The following is a 13,274-nucleotide window of genomic DNA, read 5'->3' as shown; positions in this document are numbered from 1 at the left end:
CAGGTCAGGAGTGTACTGAAAGAGTGTAATGTTCATATTATTTTTTGTCAATGGTTTAATAACAGCTAGGACTTCTATATATATCTTTCATACATAAATCTCAACGCTTTTTACAAGCACTCAAGCCTTGCAGTGTCCTTTTTTTGTTATGAGTTTGCAACAGAAGCCATCTTCAAACTACTCCACTTTGAAAGTAAAAAAGCAATTTTCTGATGGTTTTAAGTAATTTTGATATTAGAGATTTGCTGTAATAAATCTTTGGCTGGTCAAGACACATTTAGAAAATACTGACCGTTTACTTTTACTGTTATGTTCACTTTTATAAAATTAGGACTGGGCTCTTGGAGTTCTGCATGCCAAAATAATTGCTGCCATAACTCTGATGGGCCCACAGTGGTGGTTGAAAACAGTTATCGAACAGGTAAGAAAGTAACATTTTTTTTCTTTATTAGAGCGCATTAAAATATAAGTTAAGGAAAAAAAGAACAAAAACAAGGAAGGACCTGAACCTAAAATTGGTAACTCCTATTTCAAAAGCCATGTATGTCCACTCCCCACTACATTTGAGTTAACATTATACCATAATTCCTGGTTATGTCCTGCAATGTTTTGCCTCCAAATATTTCTTAACAGTCTTATTTCTTGGTGCTCATTTTTCTCATTAATCATAACTTTTTTTTAACACCTGGTCCTTGAGTATCTATCTGCCTTCTGATTTAGATATTACTGGGCACAAAATTTTGTTAACTGGGATTCCAGGCTGTAAATAAAAATTAGCTATGTGGAAAAAAATCTTTGAGAGTAGAGTAGTCTTCAAAAAGTTTTTATTTTTATTTTTTTTTTAATATTAGCTAGGAAATTTAAAGTTAAGGTTAAATTAGGAAATTATAATGCATGGAAATACACAATTAAAGTCATTCAATCTTAACTGATTGTCTGCCAGCTGTGCAAACACTGTACATGAAGACTTCTTGCTAAAGGTTCTTGTTTATGACTTTAACTCTGTAATCTACTAAATCTCTTTTATTTGTGTAGTTGGTCTGTGAAGTTGAACTCTGGAGTACATAGCTTAGTATGTACATGCAAATTGCCTGCCGTGCTGTGCCCATGGATATAAACTACCTAATTTGAGGTCAAGTCTTTGAAGTGTAGTTGTAGGCCACATATGAAGTATTGCGTACAGTTTTGGGCCCCCCACTTCAGAAAGGATGTGGACAAATTGGAGAGTCCAGCGGAGGACAACTAAAATGATTAGGGGGCTGGGGCACATGATTTATGAGGAGAGGCTGAGGGAACTGGGCTTATTTAATCTGCAGAAGAAGAGTGAGGGGAAATTTGATAGCAGCCTTCAACTACCTGAAGTGGGGTTCCAAAGAGGATGGAGCTTGGCTGTTCTCAGTGGTGGCAGATGACAGAACAAGGAGCAACGGTCTCAAGTTGCAGTTGGAGAGGTCTAGGTTGGATATTAGGAAAAACTTTTTCACTAGGAGGGTGGTGAAACATTGGAATGCATTACCTAGGGAGGTGGTGGAATCTCCTTCCTTAGAGGTTTTTAAGGGCTGGCTTGACAAAACCCTGGCTGGGATGATTTATTTAGGATTGGTCCTGTTTTGAGCAGGAGGTTAGACTAGATGACCTCCTGAGGTCTCTTCCAACCCTAATTATTCTGATAATCTGTTTAAAAATATTAAAAATAATACCTGTGAGGTTCTGTGTTTATCTTAATAATCCTAGATCATATCTGTTCAATTTATAAGTAAATAGATGGTCTTTCTAAATGCAAACCCTGGAAAATGAGGGTCAACCTGTATTACTTCTGGCTCACAAATCAGTAGTAGTAATTTTACAGCAGTTCAGTGCAGTAGTGTCTTGCTGTTATAATCAGGATTGGGACCTCATTGAACTGGATGCTGTAGAAACACATAGTAAAGAGACTCTGTACGTCCCAAAAAGATAATCTAAGGTAAAATAATACTCTGATTAATGGTGGAATAGAATCTTACTTTCTTCCATAGCTGCTGGCTCTGCAGTGTTAACAAGGAATACAAAGTAGTAAACATTTATTTTAGTAAAGTTAAGCAGCTATATGCTTAAAGAGAGTAACTGTTGTACAAGAAAATGCCATTTTTACATAGTCACTTCTCAAAATGGTGTTTTAAGAATTTTGTAGTGCCAGTATCACAGCTATATGTCTCTGCTAAAACTCTGTATGACAGTGCTTTCATTTGAAACAGTGTATTGTTTTTGGTAATTGTCCCAAACATTGTCTCATTTGGTGAAGAGAGGTGTATGCTTCGCTTTATGCCATATGGGCCCTATGTAAATGCCAGACAGTCAGAATATTTTACTCTAGAGACAGGTGTACTTTTGTTTAAGTCTCCCTTACTCTTATTTCAGGTTCAGCTACATCACTTCTCTGTTTTGGAGTCACTAGCAGGGTCATGGTACACTATTTGAGGTTTTCATTGCTCTGTAAAAGATGACACCAAGTAAAAATGGATTGGGTGACCTTAACTCTGTGTTTCCATTCTTTTTAATGTTTTCTCTTTTAAGTGTAACTTATTTTTAAAATTTAGACTTTCTTACGTTTGTGGGGGTTTTGTGTTCTCAATTTTTTTCCTCACACAAGTAATTTCCTGAAGAGTTTTGAAACCCCAATATCTCAGAAATGCTTACCTACATTGCTTGAAGCTTTCTAGAAAAATCCGACCCTGGTAGATGATACTGCGTGCCAACTTTCTTATGGATTAGTCAAGTATTGGCAAGGTTTGGAGTCAAAATCAGTCTTAGAATGGGAGAATCAACCTTAGTATGGAGATACAATAGTAAACTGACCAATCCTAAATATGATTGCACTTTTTCTACTCAGAATATTCAAGTAAGTTCTTTGAAAAAAAAAACAAACAAACATAAATGTCCACAAACATCAATTTTGAACACTCAAGTCAGAAAATGGAATAATTGTTGTTATACCATTAATAACTCAGGACATAAGATGTCCTGTATTTTTATTGTATGTGTCTGATACATTAAGCTACAGTACAATTTAAAACTGGAATAGAAAATAGAAAAATATTGCATACAGATGTGCATTGTGATAGTCTCCGTTAAAATGAAGTTTTTTTCCTAACTTTCAAGAGTTTGCAAATATGAAAACTTGATATTACTATTTTAAAGGTATGTCAATAATTTTTAATATGACCTTTTCTTAACTAAAAAGGAGATCAGTAAATAAGAAAGTTAAAGGTTTCCTGAGGCTTACCTTTAGATATGTTACAAGTTGGATCCTAGCAGAATTTTTAAGCTCCACAGGAGAAGAGCTTCTAGTCTATAAAATAGATATAATTAATATCACTACATGTTTTAAGCAATAAATGTGGGTTTATTTCATTTTTTTTCTCATTTCTTATTCATTCCTCTACACTATCCTGCTATAAGAGGAAAGGATATAAACGCCTGAAATTGACTCAATCTCTGGAAACAGGACTAGATGACCAATGAAAGTGAAAATTAATAGAAAAGTGAAAGTTGGCTTCAGATGGATTCTATACCAAATGAACCAAGATTAAGGAGGAAACTTCTCCCCCAAAAAATTGATCTTGAGAACTTTTTGTTACATAGACATGAGCAACTAAAGAATATTAAGATAAATAAAATCTTACTGGCCTTACAGAGAAAGCTAAGTGTCACTTGGGAAGAATGAGGTGTCTACATTTACTTATTATTCCTGGGGAAATTCTGCATAAAAAAATTAAAAATGTGCACAATATTTTAAAATTCTGCCAGATTCTGTGTATTTTATTTGGCAAAATAACAAAATATAGTCATGCCAGTTTCAATTATTTTGGCAATTTATTTCAATATATCTGTCAGCAAATATGTCTGTAACAATACAACAAAAAGATTCCTTGCTAGGCATATAAATACAGAACTTTGTGTAATTCATTTAAACTACAATACAGAAATGTATTTCCCGCACCCCTCAGAAGCAGTGCAAAGGCTTGGGAGAGTCAGGGATAATGGAGGAGCTGAGGGAGAGGGAAGTAATTGCTGGGAAGGAGCCTGGAAGTGAACTTGGAGGGTTGTTGTGTGTGGGTGGGAGAAGTATGGAGCAGATAATTTAAGGGGGAAGGAATTGTTAGAGAGTTGGGGAGCCTCTCCCAGGCAGACCCTGGCTGACCCTTAGCCTCTCCCATTCAGTCAAGCACATCTGCCCCATCCCTGTGTGTCCCTGCACCTCCACTACCCCCTGTGGCCCTGAACCTCACTCAGCCAGGCATAGCTGCCCCTGTCCGGATGTGTCCCTGCACCTCCACTTCCCATCGAGCCAGGCATAACTGCTCCTGTCCCCATGTGTCCCTGCACCCCCACTCTCATTCAGCCCCTGGTTCAGTGTTGTCACCCCACTAGCTCCTATGCCCCGCCGCACTCTGTCCTCCCACACTGGCCCTTCTGAACCCTAGTCTGTATGGGAACACCCCCACCCCCAGCAACCCTGTGTGCTCCGCTCTGTCTGTCCTGGGCCTTCTCACCTGGCCCCATGGGCAGGGTGCTGTGAGGAAAGCAGCCTCTGCCCCCTCCCTCTCTGTGGTTGGCTGCTGTGCCCCATGAGCCAGCTGCCCTCTCTTCTGGTGCCACAGAAGCTCCTGGCGGGCAGAAGGTGTAATTGTAGTGTGACCTCTCACAGCTTCCCTTCACCTCCCCATCAGAGTCAATTATTCAGGGCGGGGGCATGTGAGGGGGACATTAATTCTGCACTTGTATAATGGCGCAGAATGGCCCCAGGGAAAATGTATAGACACTTCTATAGTGTTTATCATGTTTAGTATCTGAGCACTTTTTCAAAACAAAGATCTATCACTTACCTCTGGAAGATGGAACTCTCCTCCTTTTTCTAAACTGCTTTCTTAGTCCTTTCCTACATATGCTAGGGCAACAATTAGTTGCTGACAGTAGTTCCTCCTGGTTCCACTTCAGCTAATTTTGAAAGACGTTTAACTGCTAATATAGACTGGATAAACAATTTTCAATAAGGTAACAGAAAGTATGAAACAGACTTGTTGGAACCACTTTGGGATTTCTTCCCTTGACTTTTCAGAAGAGCCTATATTTGAGCTTCTGATCATGCTGCCAACACTCACTTGTTCAGTCAGGCTCTTGGTTCAGTGGTGTTTTGGTTTTAGTTTGGAGATTTTGGGGTAACTTTATTTTTTGGTGGGTTGGTTGATTTTATCATAATATTCTTATTACCGTATTTCCTTTCACACCCACTGCATGCAAGTTACTTGTTTTGAATGTACACATGCCTACTGAATGGCATTTTGGTAAAAGTTTACACTACATTACTTTACACTTGTACACCAAGGATATAACTGTAGATTTAAAGGTGAGGAAAAAAACTAATAGTGACTACTGTTTTAGGTATTTAAGTAGGATGAAAGTTAGAATAGAATGAATGGGAGGTAGATTAAGGGTGCTACAGTTCCTTGTTTTTGCAGTTTACACTGCTGACATTTATGGAGTAACTGGAATATAATAAAACCTATTAGAAAAGGGACCACAAAGGGAGAAACAGAATGTGTTGTATGTTACAGTAGTATGTATATCTGTGGACAAAGAGATGTCTCTGAATTGAGGAGTAATGATAGTGTGTGTGAGAGAGAGAAAAATTGTGTATTATTAAAATTAGAAACCTGGACATATTTTAAAGAATGTAAATATGATAAACTTAATGTATAATGAAAAATTACATAGGTATGTATGCTAAATACTTTCATAATTATGGATCAAAATTCATGGACTAAAAATTAAATTGACAGTTGTTAAACACCTGGTTTATTAAAAACCAGTTACTGAAACATTTTTGTATTTCTGTAACATCACCAGCAGTTACAAAAATAAGTTTTGCCATTGCTGGTATTTTTTCTACAATCATAGCCATTTCTCCAAATGAAAAACAGCCTTTCTTAGGCCTGGTCTAAGCTAAGAAGCTAGGTTGACCAAACTACACCACTCAGGGCTGTGAAAAATCCAGACACCTGTGCAGTGTAGTTAAGCCAACCTAACCCTTGGTGTAGACATCACTGGGTTGACGGAAAAATTCTTCCATTGACCTAGTTACTGCCTCTCAGGGAGGTGGATTACAGCTATGTCGCTGTAGCATTTCAAGTGTAGACAAGCGCTAAGTCTGTGATAACTTGTGAAGGTGTCACCAAAGTTATTTAACTAGGTACGTTTAAGGAAAATATTGAAGTACTAACAAAGAAACACTTGAATTATGTAAAACACTTTTATTTACCAAAACCTGTAGCGATTTTCTGATTCACTCTTCCTGATCGTTTTGTCTTTCTTCTTAGGTTTATGCAAATGGAATTCGTAATATCGATTTACATTTTATCATTCGAAAACTGGCAACACCTGTAATCTCTGTTCTGTTACTTTCCCTTTGTATACCTTATATCATAGCTTCTGGTGTTGTTCCTTTGTTAGGTAAGTATAAATTATAGGTATTTGTTTCATTATCTGGCCATTGTGCCTAAGAGGGGCTATGTCTACACTACCACCTCTGTCAGCAAAATTTGTGTCGCTCAGGGGTGTGAATATTCCACCTCCGAGTAACATAAATTATGTGGGCATAAGCGCTAGTGTACACAGCACTGTGTTGGCGGGAGACTTCTCTCGCTGACATAGTTGCCAGTGCTCATTGGGCGTGGATTAATAATGTCGACGGGAGAGAGTGGCTACACAAGAGATCTTACAGCAGCACACCTGCATCGCTCTCTAGTGTAGCCTTAGATGTAATAAAGGAAATACAGTATAGCATCAATGTTAACTAGCAAATGTAAATGCTTAAATAGTGATGTCACCATGCATTTTGTTTAATGTCTTTGGTACATTGAATATAAATGTTTTAAATGAGATATTAGAGAGACTAGGTGGGTGAGGTGATATCTTTTATTGAACCAACTTCTGCAGGGGAGAGAGACAAGCTTTCAAGCTTACACAGAGCTCTTCAGGTCTAGGAAATGTACTCAGTATGTCACAGTTAAATACAAGGTAGAATAGATCATTTAGCATAAGTAATTAACACTCCATTTCAGGGGGCCATTCAAGGTGAAGTGGCCAGTTAACATCTCTCCAGTCATTTGAGGGAAGGAGAGCTGGGGGAGGAGGGGGTTAAGTGGGTTTTTATATATTTATTTATTTATATATATATATATATATATATATATATATAGTTGTACAATCATGGAATCTCAGGGTTGGAAGGGACCTCAGGAGGTCATCTAGTCCAACCCCCTGCTCAAAGCAGGACCAAGCCCCAATTTCTGCCCCAGATCCCTAAATGGCCCCCTCAAGGATTGAACTCACAACCCTGGGTTTAGCAGGCCAATGCTCAAACCCTGGTTGTCAAATATCACTGAGGCCAGACACCTGTTAGTGTAGGTGGACATATGTTCTATCATATTAAAAGCTTATTGAGCTGAGTTAAAGAGTTAATTCTCAGAGAGGGTGCAAAGGGAAGACTAGAGTAGGTGAAACTAATGTATTTTGTTTTGTATTGTTATCAGTACATTAAAGTTGTTAAAATGTTTCTGAATTTGAGTTCTGTTTAAATATGAGTTCCATAGATGTGGACTATTTCCACCAGCTTTCTAGAACAGTAACTAAATTTACTAAGGCACAAATAGATAATTGTGCAAATTCCAGCAGAAACATAAGTAATTCAAAGATTTGATGGAACATCTGTTTTGGTTACCACTTGTTTGTTGTTAAGCTTTTTATATGTGAGGCAGTTATGGATATAGGGAGTCCAGTAATTATACCAGTTGGTCATTCACCTCTTACATGAATGTAGGTGAACATCTCATCGTATCTGAAACTATATATATGTCAGTAAGCAAACAGGACTCCTGCTCACTGTTTGCTTTTTGCAACTTGAGTTTTCACGATGCTTACAACTTCAGCCCCCAGTGCCCAGTTGTTATGTTGGATCTTTCAAAATTCTGGACATGTTGTTTGCCTGCTCTCCAATAAATGTGTAACATAAATGAGCGTGTACAGGCTAAGTTCACAAACTCATGATTTCAGTTAAATGAGGATGTGGAGGTAAAACTAGATACTCACTAGCAATAGAACTGACGGTATGCTTGTTTACAAGGGTAGGCAAATTAGTTAATTTTCCTCAGTTATGATTCATTTGATACACAGTATTTAGAAATGCATATTTCATGCTAATATTTAGCCTCACTTGTGGTACTTCCCTAGGGGAGAGGGGGAGAAAACTGCATGTTCTGTTCAATAGTGCTGTTGGATACTGCAAGATATAATGGATATATGTGGACCTAACTATATATATTTTGCAGGTGTTACTGCTGAAATGCAAAATTTAGTACAGCGCCGAATTTATCCTTTCCTACTCATGGTGGTGGTTTTGATGGGGATCCTGTCCTTCCAGGTCCGCCAGTTCAAGCGCCTTTATGAACATATTAAAAATGACAAGTATGTACACATCACCTGCCCTGCAGCTGGAAATTTTTCTTAAATTGTGACAAGTGAGATCAGACCTCTTTTGAGTTCAGAAATGATGCAACACTGTACACCATGTCATTACTGTGCCACATGATGGAATGGGCACATTCTTCATGCACATCCTTGGCACCAATTATATATAATTAGAAAGCATATTTGTTTTAACGTATTTGGACAAATGATATTTGCTGTGTACTGATTTTTCTCAATGCAACGTGTTGGAGAAATACTGGGCAATTAAACATTGAGCTGAAAAATCTCAATGTGTGTAAGTTCCGAATAAAAGTGAAAGATTCCTTCACAATAAAGTACCTCAATAAAATATTGTTACTAAGGGACTGGATGGCTAAAGAAACTTGCAATGGATTTCAGGTTACCAGTTCAAATATGGCCTCTGCTGGTATTTGGTAGCAGTGAAAAGTCACTAAAATGTAACCGCTCTTGATGATTTTGGTTCATGAGAACAGCCATACTGGGTCAGATCAGCTGTCCATTAAGACCAGTATTCTGTCTTTTGCTATGGCCAGTGCCAGGTGCTTCAGAGGGAGTTATCAGAACAAGGCAATTCCACGTGATCCATCTCTTGTCGTCCAGTCCCAGCTTGTGGCAGTTGGAGGTTTAAGGACACGTAGAGTGTGTGGTTTTTTCCCCTAGTAGATGTATGTGCTTTACAAAACGAAACCTAAATGGCTCCCATATTGACATCATCACTAGAGAAGCCAAAGCCTGGATAAGTGAAATGAGTGAGCAAACATCTCCCCACTAGATGTGGCGCTTACAGCACTGTGGTGACGCACAATGATAGCGCAGCGTGGGAAAGTACAGCCCCTGCTGCGTTTGTACTGTAAGAAGCAGGCTCTTTTGCCCTACAAGGTTTTCAGTTTGCTACTCTTCCACTTTATGAAAAATTTAGCTACTGTTCTGTACTTGACTGAAGAGCAGAACGCATTTCCTCTCTGTAAGTAGCCTTATTCCACATCCTTGTAGAAACGGGGAACTTACGCAATCAGATTTTGAAGTAATTTACAAAATAAAGCATATGCGTGCAATAACCTTGTTGAATTAAATCATTGATATAGCACAGAACTTCAGCAGGGAACGTGGCTTATGCTGTGTATGTGAAGTAAAATAAGGGCACATGACAAAAGGTGACAGTTTGGAAAAAGGAACATGAGAAAAGACTGAGGAAGAGAATGACAGATTGGTTCCTGAAGAAAGTGGGTTCTGAGGAAAAATTACTGGAAGGGGAGTGCCTTCTGAGCTTGGGGATTATCATTAAAAAAGGCATGAAACCGAGTGCAAAAGGCAAAAAGCAGTAATGTGACAGGATTAAGAAGAATGTAAGGAGCGATTTGGCAGGAGGGCAGTGGTAGAAAGAAATTACATTGTGCCAGGGTCAATAAACTACTGCCTCTCAAGGAGGTGGATTAACTCTGCGGATGGCAGAAGCGCTCTCATCTGTGTAGCATCTTGCTGAAGCAGTACAGTGGCGCAGCTGCATCCTTACTGATGCAACATTTTAAGTGTAGATCTGCCCTCAGGCAGCTGTTGTGAAGAAGAATTTGAAAATGTAACCCAACTACAAAGGGTAGAAATATTTCTTTAAAATGAAAACTGAGATTCTGAGGTAATCGGGACTTGGGTCCCTAGACACAGACCAATAATGCCTGTGATTAATCCTGCCCTGCCAAGAAGGTGCAAACTAATTACCTGAATTTAAGTAAAAGGATGGAAGGAAGCCAGTGAGGAGGTTCAAGTGTGGAATAACAAGCTTGGCTGGAATGACAGGAGGAGACGACGTTAGTAGTAGTGCTTTCAATACGCTGGATGGTAGAGGGGTGAGAAAAGTGCATTCATGACATTTTACCATTTTGTTGAATAATGACTGTTTGTCTTTAAAATCCCAGGTACCTTGTTGGACAACGACTTGTGAATTACGAGCGAAAATCTGGTAAACAAAGCACATCACCACCACCACCACCTCAGTCTGCACAAGCATAGAATGGTCACATCAAACACCTCAACCTTTTGTTTGCCTTTACATGTCCTTTTTCACAGACGTCTCTTCAGTCTTTGGACATACTTCCCTATGATCTTCTCAGCAGTGTTTCTATTTGTCGCTTCTCTTGGTAGCATTCAGATAGCAGTTAAGGTTCTGTGTCTTTACCTGCATATTCTGATGTTATCCATGCTGTCTGAGGTCTGTAAATGTGTAAATAGAAGTATCCTGATACCGAAAACCTTGGATTAAAAAGAATGTGCATTGTACATCTTTAAAAAAGTATATTAATTTATTAAATCGAGTTGTCACTTTATTTTGGACTGCTGTTCTGTTGACAAACAATGTGCCACAAATAAATGGTGCAAAGGGGCAAGTCATTTTTATAAAAATTGGAGCATATTTTATGGTGTTCATGACAGTTCTTATTACAGTAATAGTAATATGATTTTCTTGGGCTGGAAGGCCACACTGGGAATATAAAAAGGAAATGACCACCCTTCCAGTCAGCAGTGAAGTGGCTGTGGTAAGAACACAATGAACTATGTAGCTTACTGTCAGTCTTTTTTATTGTTTTGTATAACACCAAAGCAGTTGTACATTTTCTATTGCCTGATTATTTTTTTTTCATGTGTCTGGGTTTGTAATATTGTACAGTTACTGGTAGGTTAGGAAAAATATTTCCTTATTTAGACAGTACTTGTAGGGGCTCAGTGACATTAATTCTTTGGCACTGAAAATCAGGATTTCATGATTCTAAGCACCAAATCAAAATTCAGTAGCGCTAAATGGTAGGAGCACTTAAACCTGCCAATTGAGGGGTATGTAAGAAGACTACAGTTCTAATTCTCAGCCAATATTTCCCTGACATATCTAAAGCTCTGCATTTTAAATGATTACAGTAAATTTCCCTACTCAGAAGAAGCTTAGCTGACATGTTTGCACAGGACCATAGTGTAAGAAACATGCTGTGAAATGCTCTTTCACTGAACACCTTGAAAAACTGTTTTTTTTTTCTTACAACCAAAGCTGCAAATTATACTATAAATGTTATATTAGATCACATACAAATAAAATAAACCTTTACCTTTTCATTTGTAAGGGAGTAACACTATAAACTTTCAGTGAACATGTACAGAATGTTACCTGTGGAAAACGAAATCCACGTAGTATTAAACAGAGTTAAAGAAAAATGAACTAATTCCTTTGCAAGGATACAGCCAAACGAGAGCCACCAAAATCAAGTTCAACAACTTCTGATATTTTTATATTTAGATAGAATTTTTTTCAGTGGTGATAATGATTTTTTTTACTTAGATGTCTTTTAAAGAAAAATACAGAACAATAATACAAAGCTTTAAGTAGAGTTAAATCGTGCTTAGATGCAGTTATCCATTTCCGGACTGTATGAGGAAAAAAATATATGGAGATTTATTGTGGTAATCAGAAAACTAAAGGAACATGCTTAAATTACTACTCAGCATTCTCCCTGAGCATTGCATATTTAACCATATGTATGTAAAATATAATACGTTGGACATACAAGATGCTGCATCTCTGCCTCTGATTTGACAGTGAAGTTTGAGAGCTGTATTGGTCCAGGATTTTTTTAAACCGAATTAATATCTTGGTATCAGGAGCCTAGATTCCTTGACAATGTACACATGCCAAATGCATCTGTGTTAAGCAGTAGGAGGATTGGGCTATCGCTACCAAGAGGTCAACAATTGGTACTTTACATTACTTTATTCTAGTCATTTTGAACTATATATAATATGTGAGCACTTTGGAGTGATTCTTAGAGAATGTCCAGTAAAATGAAGTAATGGAAAAATGGCCTAAACATTTTCACTGTCCATGTCAATTTAAAGTTAAATTGAGTATTCACATCCCAAATATTTTTGACATGCAAATGTTTTACATTTGAATATATATAGTGGTGTACTTTCTGTAAGATAAATATTTTTCAAAAAGATGAAATTTACTGGTAACGCTTTGAGTTCCACCAAGATTTGATCCGGGACGTAGTCTTTGGTAAACAATTCCAAACAGTCTTACCACTCACATATTGCCAGCACTGCTGTGCTTCTTCATGTAGCATTTTCAATAGTGCACTCTTGTAATTTGTGTTTTTTATCCAGATAAACTGGTGTTCAAGAAATATTAAAGTTTATTAAGAAAAAGCCTTTGTGCTTTGTTTCTTATTACTGTTTGTTTTTAAAAATCATAATACAAACCAAATCTGCATTTGGGTCAGTTAGGTAAACTTATTAAATATTTTGCACTAAAGATAGACGTAAGATTACATGAGTTATGTTTGCTTTTCTTAATGAAAATAAGTTGCACTATTTTACAGATATTTAAGGGAAGTGAAGTTTGTTGCTGTATCTGGCCACTATAAACCTCCAAAAGTCTTTTTATCTCAAGATATTATTTTATTCTGAGTATATTTTGCACATTTGTCCCACACAACCTTCACTGTCTTTCCTGAGACACACAGAGTTGAGAAGAAAATATAAGGCAGCTTTTGTTTTAAGGTTTAATACTCTAGTTAAATACTACTCTGGATTATTGTCCTGTGTGATAAGATTCAACGATAAAGGCTTTATTATGGCAGTTAATTCTTCACCATTGTTAGGGGCTGAGAGACTCTGCACCAGTGGCATCTGTGTCTGAAGCAAAATATCTCCAGGAATGCTGGAGTAGCACATAGTGCAGTGGACACTGCTATGCTCTTTGGAAA

General features: G+C 37.7%; 1 protein-coding gene across 3 annotated transcripts in view; it reads left to right on the top strand.

Moving 5' to 3' along the window:
- Positions 1 to 12,714, top strand: part of MARCHF6 (membrane associated ring-CH-type finger 6) — a 120,006-nt gene extending 107,292 nt beyond the window's left edge. For all 3 annotated transcript variants that reach the window (XM_048839584.2, XM_048839585.2, XM_048839582.2), the window contains 4 exons: positions 332 to 421; positions 6,357 to 6,489; positions 8,367 to 8,502; positions 10,440 to 12,714. In XM_048839584.2, coding sequence (XP_048695541.1) covers positions 332 to 421; positions 6,357 to 6,489; positions 8,367 to 8,502; positions 10,440 to 10,533 — 453 coding nt within the window. In that variant the 3' untranslated portion in view covers positions 10,534 to 12,714. The remainder of the gene's footprint in view (positions 1 to 331; positions 422 to 6,356; positions 6,490 to 8,366; positions 8,503 to 10,439) is intronic.
- Positions 12,715 to 13,274: the final 560 nt, after the last annotated feature.

This window comes from Caretta caretta, chromosome 2, assembly GCF_965140235.1.
Source record: "Caretta caretta isolate rCarCar2 chromosome 2, rCarCar1.hap1, whole genome shotgun sequence".
NCBI lineage: Eukaryota > Metazoa > Chordata > Testudines > Cheloniidae > Caretta > Caretta caretta.
The sequence above is the reverse complement of the archived record's forward strand: the minus strand, read 5'-3'. Positions and strand labels throughout refer to the sequence as shown.